Source organism: Anser brachyrhynchus (assembly GCF_964034855.1).
Source record: "Anser brachyrhynchus genome assembly, chromosome: 2".
Classification (NCBI taxonomy): Eukaryota; Metazoa; Chordata; class Aves; order Anseriformes; family Anatidae; genus Anser; species Anser brachyrhynchus.
The window spans coordinates 138433946-138449852 of record NC_137695.1 but is presented as its reverse complement, the minus strand read 5'-3'; the positions used below and the strand labels follow the sequence as shown (position 1 = coordinate 138449852).

The 15907-nt window shown below is 44.7% G+C and overlaps 1 protein-coding gene across 3 annotated transcripts in view; it reads left to right on the top strand.

Moving 5' to 3' along the window:
* The first annotated feature begins 7351 nt into the window (after nucleotides 1-7351).
* The window catches only part of NIPAL2 (NIPA like domain containing 2), a 48806-nt gene continuing 40250 nt past the window's right edge, over nucleotides 7352-15907 (top strand). Inside the window, exon 1 of one of the 3 annotated variants that reach the window (XR_013947702.1) lies at nucleotides 7352-7789. Coding sequence is in view for 1 of the 3 variants with exons in the window: in XM_080583146.1 (XP_080439272.1) it covers nucleotides 7712-7789 (78 nt within the window). In the remaining 2 variants the exon portion in view is untranslated. The remainder of the gene's footprint in view (nucleotides 7790-15907) is intronic. The other 2 variants (XM_080583145.1, XM_080583146.1) reach the window with 2 other exon arrangements.

Genomic DNA, 15907 nt, shown 5'->3' with positions numbered 1-15907 from the left:
GGCTATTCAGTGGAATAAGGTTACCAAGGCACAGGTCAAATCTTCAAAGGCACATAGGCACCCAAATCCTGTTTAAGGATATTCTGCTGATTTGAAGCAAGGTGCCTGCCTGTTCCCCTCGAAAGGTGGGGGAATTCCCCAGGCCATAGCCAGAGCCTGTTTAAACAGTTGCTGATGCTCTCCCAGGCAATCTCATGACTACAAGTCTCCTAGCCTTACTGCAAGGCCACCAACATAAAACATATGCAGGACATGTCCCTCTTCAGGTGAGACTTAATTGATGTGAACAGAGCCATCCTCACATTGCTCTAGCTCATTCTGTGGGTGAGATTGAAAGACCTGATGGATCTTTTGCCCTTGGATTGCTTGAGTATCCGTGATGTAAACGCCTGCACACGTGCAGTGAGCTTGCTGCACACATGGTCTGCATACACATGCCTCTGCTACGGACATCTGATGCTTCTGCGATGCACCAGACTAAGCAGGAGCAAAGCAGCTGAACAGCACGTAGGCAACAGCGGTGATAGTGTCCAGAAGCACCGAGCTTTTTGTGTCTTCCCTACAAACATGCAACCTCTAAGCTGCCCCAAAGCTTCAGACCTGCTGTGGCGGTGCATGGTGACAACAGCGCGTGCCTGCGGCAGGATTTATCTGCTGCAGCACGGTAGCCACGGCTGCGAAGTCTGGAGGGGTGCCAGTGCTCTTAGGGTTTTTGTACTGGACCTTCAGCTAAAGCTGCTGAACACCCAGAAAGTCAGCCAAATGCAGGAAAATCCTCACAACTAAATTGTATCTTCAAGAGAGAAAAAGAGGCCGTGTCCTGGGAAGCCCAGCTGTACGGCATTATGACTGCCAGCTCCAGATGAACCTTGCTCGGCTGCCCCCCGGGCTCTGGCTACATTATCTGGACTTGTGCATTTGGATAGCTCAGTGCTCTGACTGCTTGGGACATGTGTGGTCAATGGCAGAGTGAGGGCAAAATCTAAGGTGGCAGAAAAATAGCTTCAGCTCTGTAGGTCTTCATTAAAAAATGTATAGAAATTTAAATTGTCAAGTCATCAGGACGTAGACTGGGCACATTTGTTTTTATTACAGGTCTTGTCATAAGACAGGCAAGAAAAAGATGCAAGAAGCCTGGCTGAAGGTTCGCGAAGGTTTGCCCGTAATCTGAAGAGCTTTATTGTTGATTTCAGTAGGAGAAAATAAAGTCCTCATATACATAAATTACGGTCTAAAACTGGCATCACTTGTTCTGCTCAGGCATTAAACCGGATGATGCAGAGGACAGCTTTGGTTTACTGGCACTTGCCAGAGTTGGAAAGACTATGTCAGGGGAAAAAAATCACAGCACAATTTTCCTGCTACTCCTATTTTTTTCCCTAAGCTGTCACTTGTCACTCTCTGTTCCCACCTCCTTGGTGGGCTCTTGTGTTCCTACAGAGCCAGAGCAGATACTGCTGTGGTATTCAGGGCTGAGGTGAACCTTCACTATGGGTACAAAAACCAGTTCTCTGGATCCATAGCAAGTTCCTCCCCTTGCCCTGGATCTGAGGAAAATGCAGGTTTTTGGAGCTGTGCTGGGAAACCCCGGGAGGAGTTGTAGATGGCAGATGGGCCTGAAGACGGGCCTAACCTGCCGCAGGCCCGCAGCTGGGGAGAAGGGGTGAGGGAAGGCAGGACCCCCACCCTGCTGTGTGGGGTGGGTGGGCACCCCCAAGGAAGGAAGAACTGAGCAGATCCTCAAGCAAAACCTCCCAGACAACATCTTCCAGCTAATCCCAGCCATTATTTTCCCCACAGCAAAGCTGTACACCCGGTACATCATTTTCATGAGACAGAAGGCAGTTTTATCGCTGCTCCTTTCTAAGAGGTCTTAGACACTTGCTTTCAATCATATAGTGTATGCTGACATCTGGTGGCATTCAGTAACCAAATCTTCATTAAACAAATAAGTTTTGGCTTGAAAGAGTGTGCATTCTTCTTTTCATTTAGTTGGGTCAGGAAACCAAGGATTCCTCTCAGATGGTTTCAGGTTGGGGATTAGTCCCATGCACACCTGCGGGACTGGCATGGTCCTGGATTTCTTGTGAGACACTTATGTGGGCACTGGCCACCAGGTGAGGAAGGCAGCACCAACCGTGGGACCTGCTCGCCTTCAGACACAGTCATTCCAGCACAAAATGGAGCAAATGGCATCATGCCATTTCTGAACATGGAGAACCACTGCACTAAAACCGAGTGATGCAGAACTACCATGGGCACGAGCAGGAACAGACACTGTAAATTCTTAGGTCAAAACACTTCTGTATATTTTATCTTTATTTCAAATTGGAGAAAAAGAAGCAAACAACATGTATGAAGAGTGAGTGGGATGTACCAAAACCTTGTTTCATGGCAAGTGAGAATAAGTAGCATGGAGTCAGCTGTCATGGTTTAAAAGATATCCACGATGTAGCTGTTCCATTAAAATTTGGATTAAAATCATGTTTAAATTTCATTTCCTCCAGTCCTTATCCTGCTTTTGATTAGTTTTAAGAGCAGTTGATGGTCTTGTGATTTGAAGATTTTGCATTTTAAATTTTGTGTACATGGTCTGGAATTTTATGTGAAATTGTGGGTTTGATCTTTGACCTCTGTTTACTACAGTCCTGATTTGCCACTAATTTGATAGCAAGCCATAAGGGCCTACTGTAAACAAGCTGCTCACTTTACATAGCTATGTTTGGCTCCTAAATGAAGAAGTATGTATGGAATATACTTTGGGTACTGTAGCCTCCTAAAGGAATAATAAAAAACACATCACTGCTTAGCTCTCCAGGTAACGTTTACATTTGGAGAAAATAAGTTGCATGCCTAATAGAGAGAGAAAATGCAGTTCTTATACATCTTAGGTTTGTTTGTTTTAAATTGTTCTTTAAAGTATTTGAGAGCTCAGGCCATGTCTTTTGAAGTCAGTGGGAACTTTGCCATTGATTTTAAAAGGATCAGGATTAAGCCTAAATTGGTAGGGTTTAAAAGGCAAAAATGAAAATGTCTAAAGTCTACAAATCTCTCACTGATCCACCATCCAGAAAGGAAGGACAAAAGCCTTCTCCAAGGTCTGTAATGTACATCTTGATTCCAGGACTCCTGTTTTTTGTACATTTGTAGACTTCAGGATGGAAAGTAACTTCCAGTAATTGACAACATCTGGGGTAGGACATACTCGCACCATGGACTTGTAAAGGTGCTGGGGGAAGGGAGATGAAAGCTGCTTGTAAAAATCAGTGGACTATCTGCCCACATCTTACAGAAGATGTCTTATGCTAACACTGCACCATGTACGGGCACTGGGCAGATACCCCAGCTCACAGGCTGAGGTCTCCAGGTACCGCCTTACACACACTAACTGACCCAACAAAAGCCTGCTGGTAGACAATTGACTCAGAAACATTTCTGATAATCCTGCACAAGTTTTGTATATTTTCTGCTGATATGACACTAGCAGCCATGTCCTCTGAGCAGCAGGTCAAAGCCAAGGGCTTCACTTCCTCCTTTATTACCCAGCTGAGACCACCTATCCCAGAAGTGAACTTCCCATCATCTCTGTCTTCACAGTGGAGAGCAGATGGGGGTAGGAACACCTATGTACCCTGGAAGAAGGGCTGCTTTCCTATTTGACAGAGGAAGAAACCATAACCTCTATCATTTTCTGGCTTAAAGAGTCTTTGTAGCTATGACCAAAACCCAACAGTGAAGGATGTGTACTCTTCTTAGCTAAGAATGTGGTTCATCTATAGTGATGACGCTTTCTTGCAAAAGCTCTTCAGATACCCAAGTGCACTGCGTGCCTGAAATGACCCAGGTGTCAGGTCAAGCTATCCATGGACGACTGGAGGAGCCTAAGGCAACCAGAGGTAGGAAACTGAAGCACGATGGCCCTGTTGGTTCATGTAGTCCCCGTGTCAGAGAAGCCAAAGGTCTGGGAGATGCACGGATCAAGCACCTTCCCAGATCATCTGGACCTGAGGTCAACAAAGCAACCACTGCGGTCTGACAAGTCTTGTGACCCAAGAGGGTAACGCCATCTTCTGTTAACAGAGACCCATGGTTGCCCAAGGAATATCAGATAGAAATACAGCATCCAAGGAAGTGAAGTCGTGCAACTAAAACCACCAACAGTCTCTTGCGCTCAGAAGTGCTCATTGCTCGGAAGTAACCCAAGTGGTTGGTGAGAGTCAATAGAGAAGGTGAATGTCATTTCCCAGGCTGTGCAACCCTTTCTCTCCTGCCCCAAAATGACTGGCAACAGAATGTGAGCTCTCGAAGACTGCCGTCCCGCACATGGCTCAATTTAAAAACCCTTGAGGTTTTGTAGCAATGCTACCAACTCAGGCAGCATCTATTCTATCTTCACAGGTCCTGCTGCATGCTACTTACAGGGAGAGAGCTGGTGAAAGCTGTGGTTCAGTCCTGGCTTGATTCTGATGTGGATTGGTCACCACATCCAGACATAAACCTGTACTGCTCTCTTTGCCTTTGCCTGAGGGTAAAGACAAAGACAGCCATAGCAAGCCAGGTCACATTTCTGAAGATATTTTCCCTCAGGTATTTCTTGAGTTACCCCAGATTCCCCACAAAATCAGGACAAAACCTGAATATACACACGCAGGAGGAAATCACACATTGTGCATTATCCCTGGTGCTATGACCCTGACTCACTCAGATGCCAGATCACTGCTGTGCTGTCTTGTTAATATATTGTGGAGCCCACTGCAAACAACTCATATTTTTTTTATGTGGTATTGAAGTGGCTCTAGTTTATTCTACCTGCTCACCTGACAGAGGAGACACCTGCATGGAAGGACTCTCAAACAGAATTCGACTCTGAGCACAAGCTTGAAGAACAGCTGAGCTCCACTGAAGGCTGGAAATGATGCTCTCAGTCACAACATCCCACAGATCTTGTCTTCTGCTTCCATCCCATGGAACATTTCCTCAGACTACCTTGAGCATCAGTCCCAAGGGATTTAGGACCTTTATGCCCACCACTTCAGCATCACTTGCAGCCTGAAATCTGCAATGCACAAGTACAGGGACATATGCACATACTGAGTTGGTTTTACTAATGGACGGTTGTAACTGAGCAGAAATACCTTCTAAAATGCTGTTTACTTTCCTATTAGGGCTGGCTTAAAACCTAAAGAAAGGTTGAATTCATCTGAGTAACTTTGAGCTCTTATATATGCAAGACAATCTGAGATTTTAATAAATAAAGCATGCCATGAGGGCCCCTGGAGTGTTTAGACAGAGTGGGCATGTCTGGACCCAGTGCAGAACAGCGATCCATCACTGCTAGATCAATTTCAAAAGCAATTCAGCAAGGGCTCCACGTAGACAGCATTACAGAAAACCTGTTCCAATAGCTTTCTTATGCAAGAGAAAACCACAGTCACATTTGTATGTTAGGCAGTGACCCAACAAGAATGAAGCAAAACAACGAGAACTATCCTCAAGAGATATTTTGGGCTGCTCCTTTCCTCCCACTCCCCTTGGATTCCTTTTCGATCTCTAACCAGTTTGTGCATTTTTTGGCAGCGGAGGACCACACTGCATAGGTCACTGCCAGCCTGGTGGGGATCACTGTGGCTTGTGGCCACCAGAGAAGGTTTCAGACCCTGGCCTGGGGAAGTGACAACCTCTTTTCTCCCCATTTCGAGCTGGAGCAGATGTGAGTGTAGGTGATGGAGGAATGGGAGAGCTTTCCTCAGACCAGCAAACCAGACAACCAGTTGCTGCTTTTCCTCCTCTCCCCAGGATCTGCTATCCAACAAGTGCAAATTGAGGATGACAAATAAGAACATTAGCCTGGTGTTTCTGCTAAAATGATCCGCCTTGAAGTAGCTGATGTTGACACTTAAATTGTCAGCAGACTTCCAGTTTAGCGCTCCAGTTAGAAGAATGGGTCCATTCACACTTCCCTCTGAGCTATTGTTTCAACTCTCTCTAGACTGGGCAAATATCACTGCAGCAGTTTACACTCCAGTTCCACTTTAAAGATTTTTTTTTTTGATTTTTTTTTTTTGCAACCATAACCCAAATTGCCTAGAAACATTTTTTAAAATGTAAGCTTAGACTCCAGAGAATAATTACGCAACACTGTAAAAATAGTCTGCAGCAATTTACATAGCCATGAAACATTGGAGCTGTTTTTTTTTCTTTTTTTTTTTTTTTTTCTTTTCTTCCCTTCAGTGTACCTATGTATACATGGCTTCAGCTAGCTCTGGTATTTACAGAGGACTCATTGGAGCTGTGATCACAGAAACTGGTACTTCAAGTTGGACCACATGCATGAACAAAACATTTCTTGTTATAAGGCAAGGTTTCCTATTTTGGGGTGTTATATCATCATCTGACTGAAGCACTACCTTGCCACCTCAGCCTCTCCCATATCCCAGTTCACCTCTGACTGAATCCAAATAACATCCCTGTAGCTAATGCAGGCATTGTTATATAGTAAAGCAGGAGAGCATTGATTTAACTTCAGTTTCTTTCCTGTAATTACATGTTCCTTCCATTTTCAAATAAATTAATCATACTGAGGGTCTGTATCCTCATTTGTCTCTCTGCAGTCAACTTTGCTGCTGCTTATATCCATTAGGTATAATATCTCCTTGTCCACTGGAAGCTCACTCCCCAGCCTTCTCTGCTGCTTGCTGTCTTGTTCTCTTCTCTCCTTATGCATCTCTCTGATGGTGGGACCACCAGGCACACTGGAACTAAGAATAAATCCAATTTCTTCTACCTAACAGCAGGACAAAACTCTGCTGTAGCAGGTGGTACAAGAACTACCCCCGGGGCCTCATCTGTTACAGAAATTGTCAGGGCTTTGGACATTTTCAAGCCCAGCTGACCAACATCCCAATGCTTCCAAGGTAGAGCATCGTATGAGCCCTCTAGATAAACAAGCAGTTATCCTGTCCAGAGCCTGAAGATGTGATGGCTTAATTTTTGCTTTCTGTGTTTCTTTAGAAGCCCATTTCTGTCCCAGAGTGTAACTCCGCCAAGCTCCTATCTGACTAGCTCCTAATCTCCCATTTAGGGAGCTTTTCTGGTTGTTTTCCTCAGGAGAGCTTAAGTGATTAAATCAAAACTAACTGAATGAATGGATAAAGCCACAGATTGGAAACAAACCCATTGCCTGAAATCTCTGCAAAGAAGCTATTCAGGAAATGTCTACGAGTAAAGAATGCATGACAGAAATAAGAATTTATGCAAGTGACTATATGAATATGGAAACAACAACTTCCAGCTCTTGTAACCTATCCGTGAGGAGTGAATAATTTGGCCATTGAGATTTAGGCATTGATTTGAAGGAGTTAAATTCCCAGGCTGCCTTTTAAGAGCAGGGTGGGGCATTGGGGAAGTCAGAGAGGGAGGAAAAAAAAGAAAAAAAAAAAAGTAAAAAGGCACCTGAGTGCCCTGGGAAGAAGCAGTGAAACTGCTGACAAATTCCCCTTCCTCTGCTATGCACCCTGATGTAAATTTCCCCAGCTGAGGGTCTCCTGTTGCCCCCGGCCGCGCAGCACCGCTCTGCGCACCCCTGGGTGCAGGGTGACCCACAGGCACAGCCTTGCCCACACCAGGAAGCGAGTGCCACGTCCTCGTCCTGCTCGCCTCTGCTGCCAGCCACCTGTCCCCGCTGGTGTGACAGGGGGCTGAGGGCAGGGACATGGGCATCCTCCCTGTTTCGGAGCAGAATGTGTTCTTTGAGGGGCCCCTCTCTGGCCCCTGGTACAGCAAGCACAAGGTAAGTGCCCTGCAGCACCAGGAGGAACAAGAGGACTCAGGGAGAGCAGGAAATCATTTCAGCCTCTCCCCACAGTCCCCTGAAGAGCCCCCTTCCTGCACCCCTTTGCTGCTGGCACCTGCTCCTTCTTCATCCCAGGCCTCCTTGGCTTCCCCCTGCAAATAGCCGTGTCTGAGCACTAACAGGGTAGGGAGCTGTGCTGCTCTGTGCTGCAGCACCGCTGGTGTCTGCCAGCAGTGTTTCTGTAGTTGTCAGTGCTAACAATGTATTTGGTATTTGGGCGACTGCAAAGCAGAGATTGAAGCGGCCTCCGAGAACTAGCAAGTTGAAGCATCTGCTAACAATAAAAATGAATTGGAGGCTGATTAAACCCTTTACCTCTTCCCTGCTTTTTGCTTCACAAAGTAGGAGGCATGGCAGGATACTCAACATTCTTGTTCTTTGCAGCATAAGAAGCAAACCGCTTTTTTATGATGCAAAGTATTGGTATAAATTGTGCATAAAATGGCTTGCGAGTAACTGCTCTCCTTTCTCTGTGAGCAGCCCAGTAGCAGGTCATAACTCAGGGAGAGTCCCCAAAACCTTCCCCTCTGGACTCTGCATGTGCTACTGGTGGGATATCCAGGTGGCAGGAGGCATCTCGCAGCCTCAGAGGAAAGGAAAACTCTGAATTCCTGTGCCTAAGCCCCTGGAGCTGCAGCACTCCTGCCTGACGGCTGATGGAGATGCTTCTGGAAACCAGAGCTGGGGTCTCTTATGGAGACAAGAACTGGGAGCCAGGGGTTACTGAAGGTTTGGGAATTAGTGCCCTGGGTCTGGGAGTGCTTGCAGAGCTGATGGGGAGCCCCGTGACACGGGTCCCTTGTCATGGAGACACCTGCCTGCACGTCATGATGGGGTTATACCTTTGCTTGCAAAACATCCTAGCCCTACTCCTGTACTTCTTGGGGTGATTGCATGAGGATTGCTATTTTTTAAGCATGGTAGTTTTCTAATTCTGGTTTTCTGTACTTTCATTTACTTGCAGAGTTCAGGTTTTGGAGTAGGCAATGGGTAACTACAGGCCGTATACTGCTACCAACCTTTATCTTCCCAAGAGTTAGCTTCTTCTCTGCACTCTCATTGTGACATTTTATGTATTTGGGTATATCAGAAACCATTTCTTTCCTCCACTCCTGGCAAATGGACTGTCCTGGCTGTGTCCGTGGTTTGAGCCCAGTTTCAGGTTTGCAGGCAGAGGCTCTGTCCCTTCCCCTGTTCCTGGAGTTGTTTTGTCCACTTGGTTCGGTTTTGAAGGGGAGCTGTTTGTTTTCTGCCTCTGCCAGAAATGATAACTGTGCCAGCTCTCATCTGCCTGGAAATGTCCCAGGAAAGTGGAGGTGAATTGCTTTCGTGGGCAGCATTTTTTGGCCCTTTCAGACCCATGAGCTATCAGGAGGTGTAAGAGTGAGAGCCCCTTGCAAGAGCCCTCAGCCACAAGGGGCTTAGCATGGCTGCTGGTCACAGCTGTCCTTGTGCCATGTGGGCATCAGGGACATCCACGTGGGCCTGGCAGATCTAACACGTGTTAGGAAAGTCTGTGGCACTACAGTAAGCCCTAAATGATGGCTGTAAACATGCGGCTCCCCGGAAGAAGCTAAAGTGCCTGTGTCCACATAACTGCAGTGTAACGCCTGCTTGTGCTGGCATTACTTTTTATTTTTCATCAGGGTTATTCTCCTGTTGGATGTCTGATCAAGCTGATTGATCCTAGCTGTTGGCACAAGGGTAGCAGGGGGGAATGTGTGGTCATGGGGCAAAGGGTGGAGGTGGGACTTCTCCTTAGCATCAGCATGGGCAATGCTTGTTTGATGCCGTTCGAGGCTCAGCTCTGACAGCCTTCCCTGCCTCAGCCCCGTATCGTGTGCTGTGAGGCATAGACGTGTTTAATGATGTAGTAAAATCTGATGAAATATGTACTTAGTTACCTGAAGTATTTCCTGACAAACTAATATTACTGTAATATCTCGAGTCTGCTGGAGCAATGAACATAAGAAGCCACCACATGTGGATTTATTCTGCTTAATATAAAGTGTATGTAATTGCTTCGGTTTAATCCTTTTTTATTTCCCTCGGCACTTCTCAAAGATTGTTTATTTACTTCCAATACCATTGTTTATGGACAAAAACATTTTGCAAGATTAGTTGAGATTATTAACTACAATATTAATATTGGTTTGAATTTCTGTCAGAGGAGGAGAGAAGAGCTGGGTAGAAACAGTCAATGAAAGCTTAGAAGAAATTCTTCCTCCATAACTCAGTATTTCACACGGCTGTTGTGGGTTGTCACTGTGTGTGGTGGTTTAATTATGGAAGCTGAGCCTGAGAGGGAAATTAATTTCATTTCTGTGTCTTTTTCCTCCTTTGACTGTCTCTCAATAAGCTTGGAGTTATTACTGACTGCCCAGACACTCACCTCGAGAGGTAGTTTTATTTCGTGATTTTTGCTAATAAATCACTTTGGCTCTGTCCTTGAGGTTTAAAACATTGACGGCTCCTTCAGACGGATTGGTGGCCTCCTGTCCCATGACAATATATCACCGTTTGTCACAGGCTGTCTGTGCAGGTGGCCAGTATGTGCAGCAAGGAAACCCAATCCTCGTGTGCTCGGATCAGCCAGCAGTGGTGCCTACCATCAGGTGCAAGGAGAAATCCCAAGGATTAAACACATCGCTGTGAGGCCTTTCCATGCTGCCTTCTGTCATATACATGAAAGCTAGATTTCATGTAAAGTGCTACAATTAAGGCTTTAGCTCATTCTGTTCAAGGAGGAAATCTTCAGTGCTCAACTCACCCCATGCTGCTGTGGGCTTGATGCAGCCACTTGGTGGCCTCAGCAAGGTGAAAACATGGTTTGATCCCAGAGGGAGCTGCCACCCTGGAGATGAAGATTATTTCTTCATTTCCCTTGGCTGAGGAAGCACCCCAGAACCAGTGAGAGCCTCTTCAGTTGGCACTTCCACCAGAGAAAACAGTTGTTAGAGCACGTCCTACAAGCATTCACCAGGATGCTTAAAGCACTTGAACAATGAAATTTCCAGCCGTGGTTTTCCCCTGCAAGAAGCAACCACCACACATTATCAGGCTATTCAAGTTGAAGGCAAATGATGCAAACCCTCCTATTTTTATTTTCCATTTCAAGTGTTTTGTAGTTGAATTTTTTTTTTAATGTCCTTTTCCCAGTCTCTGTAGGATTCGTCATGCTGCAGCCTGGTCCCTGATAGACTGCAGATGTTAACTGTTTCAGGTTAACCGGTGAGCCAGTCCCTGAGCATGAGGGGAGTAGAAACAAACATGCCCTTACCCTGTTTTCTACTGCTGTACTCGTCTGTGAAGGCTCTGGTGGAAAGATTTTCCCCTACCCCATATTCTAAAACTGTTTGTTGAAAGCAAAGGTATCAAAACACTGACTCTGCTTCATCATATTATTCTTTACCTGTCAGGCTTCAGACTTCAGACAGTTTCAGTTTCCTTTGACTTTGTTCAGTCTTTCAAATACAACTCTTTTTTGAATCAGTCATAGGGAACCCAAAAGTCAAAACTTATAATTAAAAACCATTGCAACCGGTTGCTGACAGTGCTCCTGTCACCTGGATATCCATTCTGCCCTGCCAAAAACCAGCTGTCCCTGCAGAGGTAAAGATCCCAACATGTTTGGTGTGAAATGAGCACGCAGCTTGTATAAGCTGCAGTCTCCAGGTTAAAGGAGGATCAGATGCAGCATGGGAACTTATGAATTAGTCAAAGATAAGGGAAATAATGAGTGGAGAGCCTTACCATTTGCTTGTCTCCCTTGCACTTGTACCATAGTTGTTGGTGTGACTACACCTCACAAATTCCTTAGGAAAATGTAACATTTTTCCTCTACTCACTGTAGGAAAATTGTGAGCAAGACATGGGGCTGTTTAAGTCTTCATATAGGGGAGGTAGGGGATGGAGCAGCAGGTCTGGAGCAGATGCTATGGATGGGAAAATAGCCGAAAGACTGGAGGTAGCACTGAGTTTTCAGTCAGCCCGAGGAGTGACCTGCTTATCTGGCTTCCAGCAGGCACTGCTCTGGGTCCCAGAACTGCCTAGTTTGCACTGCTGTGTTACTGGCAGGCCTCCGCCACCCTGCCAAGGCTGGAAGGAACCAGGGCCCTGCAGGCAGTTTCCCCGAAAGCCCAGCATGGCAGTGCTGGGCAGCAGTTTCAACTCCACATTTTGGGTTTAGGGCAGACAGAACCAAAGTGAACGGCACCGGTGGGAGAGCTCATCCCTCATCTTTTCTGGACATTTTCATCTCTTCAGCGTTGCTGGTACAGATGCTTGAATGGATGCTTCCTAGCCTGACAGCCAACAGAAGATGGTGAGCAAAGCCATTTTACCTGGGCTGATGGCTGACAGTTCATTTTGACCAAAGCAACCTTGATAGCCTCCTCTGGGACACCTCAGCTAGCTCATTGCAAACTCAGCTGCATTGAACCCCAGCTGTAGCTCTACGTAGTGCCTCTTTCCTGGTTCTCACTGGGTTATTTTTCCCAAATCTCAGGCTCTTTTCAATGCTTCCCCTCACATCTCTGTTATGGTAAAATGAGGTTTTGTTTTTTTCTGAGGACATTAAAGAACATGTGCATTTGTGGTGTTTTTTAATGACTGAGGAGACAGAGTTAAATAGAGGCTTCTTAGTTATGCTAATTTGTTTTAGGACATTTGAGAATGGTAATTTGGAATTTTCTAGGCAATAATAACATTAAAAGGCTCATCATTTGTCAGAAAGACAAGTACAAAGAAACTCGAATCACAAAATTTACATATTCTGCCAAGTGCAGAAATTAGTTTTGCTTTGGACTGCTTCAAAATGGTATTTTACAGAAAGATTTGGGGTATAGTGCAGAGATTGTCAGATACCCAACTCAGCCCCCAATCGCAGAGCCTTAAAACAGGCACTGCCCATCAGCACAGTGATTCAGAGCAGCAGAATCAGATTTACTCTGGAGCCAGTAGAGCAGAGTGAGTGCTCCTCTTCCCCTTGTTAGCACTGAGTAGGAAACACCAGCTATGGGATGAGTCTCGATCCCTACCCTACTTTGGAGATGTCTGGCTCAGTGCAGTGCTTTGCCCTGCCCACCCCCAACCTGTAGACTTTTCTGCAAATAATGGACTCAAAGTTAAATTGGCCACAGCTACTGTGTTGGTTTTGGTGTCTCACAGCCTTGCCTCAGAGTTGCGAGGTGAGGGAGGGTGAAGGTCTGGCTGCTCAGGCAAACGCCAGTCTGCAAGTCAGATTTCATGAAGGTGCTGTGTGGATCTAAGACATCGCTGCTGCCTGATGGGGTGGTGCTGCTCCCATCTTGAATCTGGGCTTCTGCTGTTTCACTTGCCTTAGTGCTCACTTGACTCCTTGGTGAGGCAGTTTGTTTGTCTAAATGGACAGGAAAATACTAATTGATTTATTTATTTTTTAAAATAAAAGTTCCCCTTTTCATAAAATTTTATGTGTGACAGTATGGGCCCTTACCACTTTGTGATCCAAAGAAGACTTTATTGCTCTTTGAAGCAGAGGTACGATGTTCACCTGCCTATGTTATGGTAGTCTGCTCTGGGCATCAAAAAAATAGATATCTGAATCTTACCCTTACATGTCTTCATCAGTCTTCTGGATCTGATTAACTCCTGTTTGAAAGAATCAAAAGAATCCCAGTTACTCAAGTAGAAATTTGACCAAAGTCAGAAAAATAAGGCTTTATAAAAATGAGCAAACACCAGAATGTGCACTTCAGTCATAAGGGAGGTGAAGACCTTTGGCTAACCTAATAACCAAAGGCTGTGATTATTCCATTTGGAGTTCTGGTGACATGTATAAACTGTTATGTTCATGTTTATAATGTCACCATGAATTGTCCCAGAAGAATGACATTTGTTAATGTGAACAGTTGGGAGATATGCTTTTCATTCTGTGACTAATCTGGACTTTGAAATGTACTGCCAGTGGCTTCAAAAGGCAGCCAGTTGGTGTGCGAATCAACGCCAGGCCTGGAGCAGAGATCCTAAGAAATATGGCAGGGATATTTGCAGAGTATGCGCAAAAGTAAATAATCAATATCAAACCAAACAGATGCGTGCTGCTTAAATTGAGGTTATACAAGTGTAACTCCATTCTTCTCCATGATATTCACGGTTGATTTACGTCATCTAGGCTGGAAGCCTTGGCCTTGTTTGGTGACATGAACTGTTTTGTCCATAACGGGGAAATGAAGAGAGATTGTGGAACTGTGATAGACAGGAATCATGGGACTGTTGGAATTTAACACTTGGAAGAGGCACTCAGTGACTATCCAAGGAGAAGGGCTATATTTCTCTCTGTATCCTGTGCTGTGTTCTGTGGAAACAACCCTGTGGTGCAGAGGCCTATGGGGTGCTGGCCCACCATGCTGAGTGCAACTTCTGAAGGAAAACCCTCCCTGTTTGGAAGCACTGACTCACAGACAAGTAAATGTTGGCTGCTTGGACATGGCCACTTCTTGCTGGCTGAGGCAAAGTGATAACACAGAAGTGTATCTCCTCTTGTAGGCAAGTCTAACTTGTTGACGTTTAATCCCCTTGAACAAAATCAGCCTAATGGTAGCTAAAATCTACAGTTAGCCATAGCTGGCATGCCCAATGATGTAACTGTTTTCCTCATCAAAATGAAGTCATTTTGTCAGCAGATGCGGATTGCACTTGAAGCCATCAACAGCCAAGATATATGCACTGGAAAGAGGTTCCTGTGAAAAATAATCAAATGTGGGTTTTGTGTACATAACAGACTTGCACCCAGATAGTTAACTGTCAATTGAAACCTGCTTTAAATTTCTGGGGCTCCAGCTAGGGAGTAAACAGATTCTGACTCCATTTACTTTGCTTTATAACTCTAACCCACTCTTTCTTGATCTCTCTGTCTCTGGTACAATTTTCTGCTTTGGATTTGTCATGAGGTTCTTGCATTTATTGACTTCTTATGACATTAATCTCTTTGCCTTTTTTCTCTCTAATTTAGTGACAATCTGTTGCTCCCTGCAGTGACTAAAGCACCTTGAACATTATCATTCAGTGTCTATGTTATCATGCAGCAATGACTCATCATGTCAAGATGATGGAGAGCAAGGCTTGTAGTGTCTGCAGAAGTTTCAGTCAAATAAAGAATAGCAGCTTTTATCTGACCAGGACTCTAGCTTCATTTCTTGGCTATAGATCAGAAGCTGCTAGGACAAACCAGAGTATTGTGTGGTTTACAAGAACATAAAGTTGATAGCATCTGATTTAGGACAAGGGTGCTCAGTACCCCTTCATTATTTTTTTTAATTCCTAAAAGGCAATGGACTGATTTTTTCTTCATAGGCCCCATCTCTATATTATGCCTTGTCAAGAAGAAATTGTCTTATTATTATATTCTATATTAATATTTAAATAGCAGAAAAAAACAGCAAGTTTTATATTTGGAGAATCCACATAAGCTGAAAGAATACTAACAACTAGGAGAAAGTACTTTGAATCTCCTTATTTAAGTGCAAAGGAGAATTCTTCTTATCTCCTTATTTAAGTACAACAGAGAACATAAAAGGGTGATAAAAGTGCCTAGAAAGGATTATCCAGCTAAACTGACTTCTGTTTTCTGTAGCCGAAGGCAACAGTGCAATACATGTTTTGATTTCTTGTGAACTAGACACTTGCTCCGTATGCCAGCAACCCATCAGGAACTATGAAACGGTTCCCAATAATTTCAGTTGGGTTACAGTTCAAAGTAAAAGATCAAAATGCACAACTGTAATGTGTCACGTGGAAACAGAAGGGAAAAATGAGGCCATTGCCTATATCTCAGGCCCCTGCAAAAAATTTTTGTATGAGGTCATTTCTCTAAGAAATTTATTCATTATCATAATCCCCAGGTTTACATCTTACAGTTTTGACCAGAAGCATTTGCAAATTAAAAGCATCCAGTTGTGTTTGTGTGTGTATGCACCCACATACATGTGTGTGAATATTTTAGTGAGTGCAAGACCTCTTGTTTTTAAATCATTGCTGATAATCCAGCAGTTGTTTATATTTAAATGAAGGATG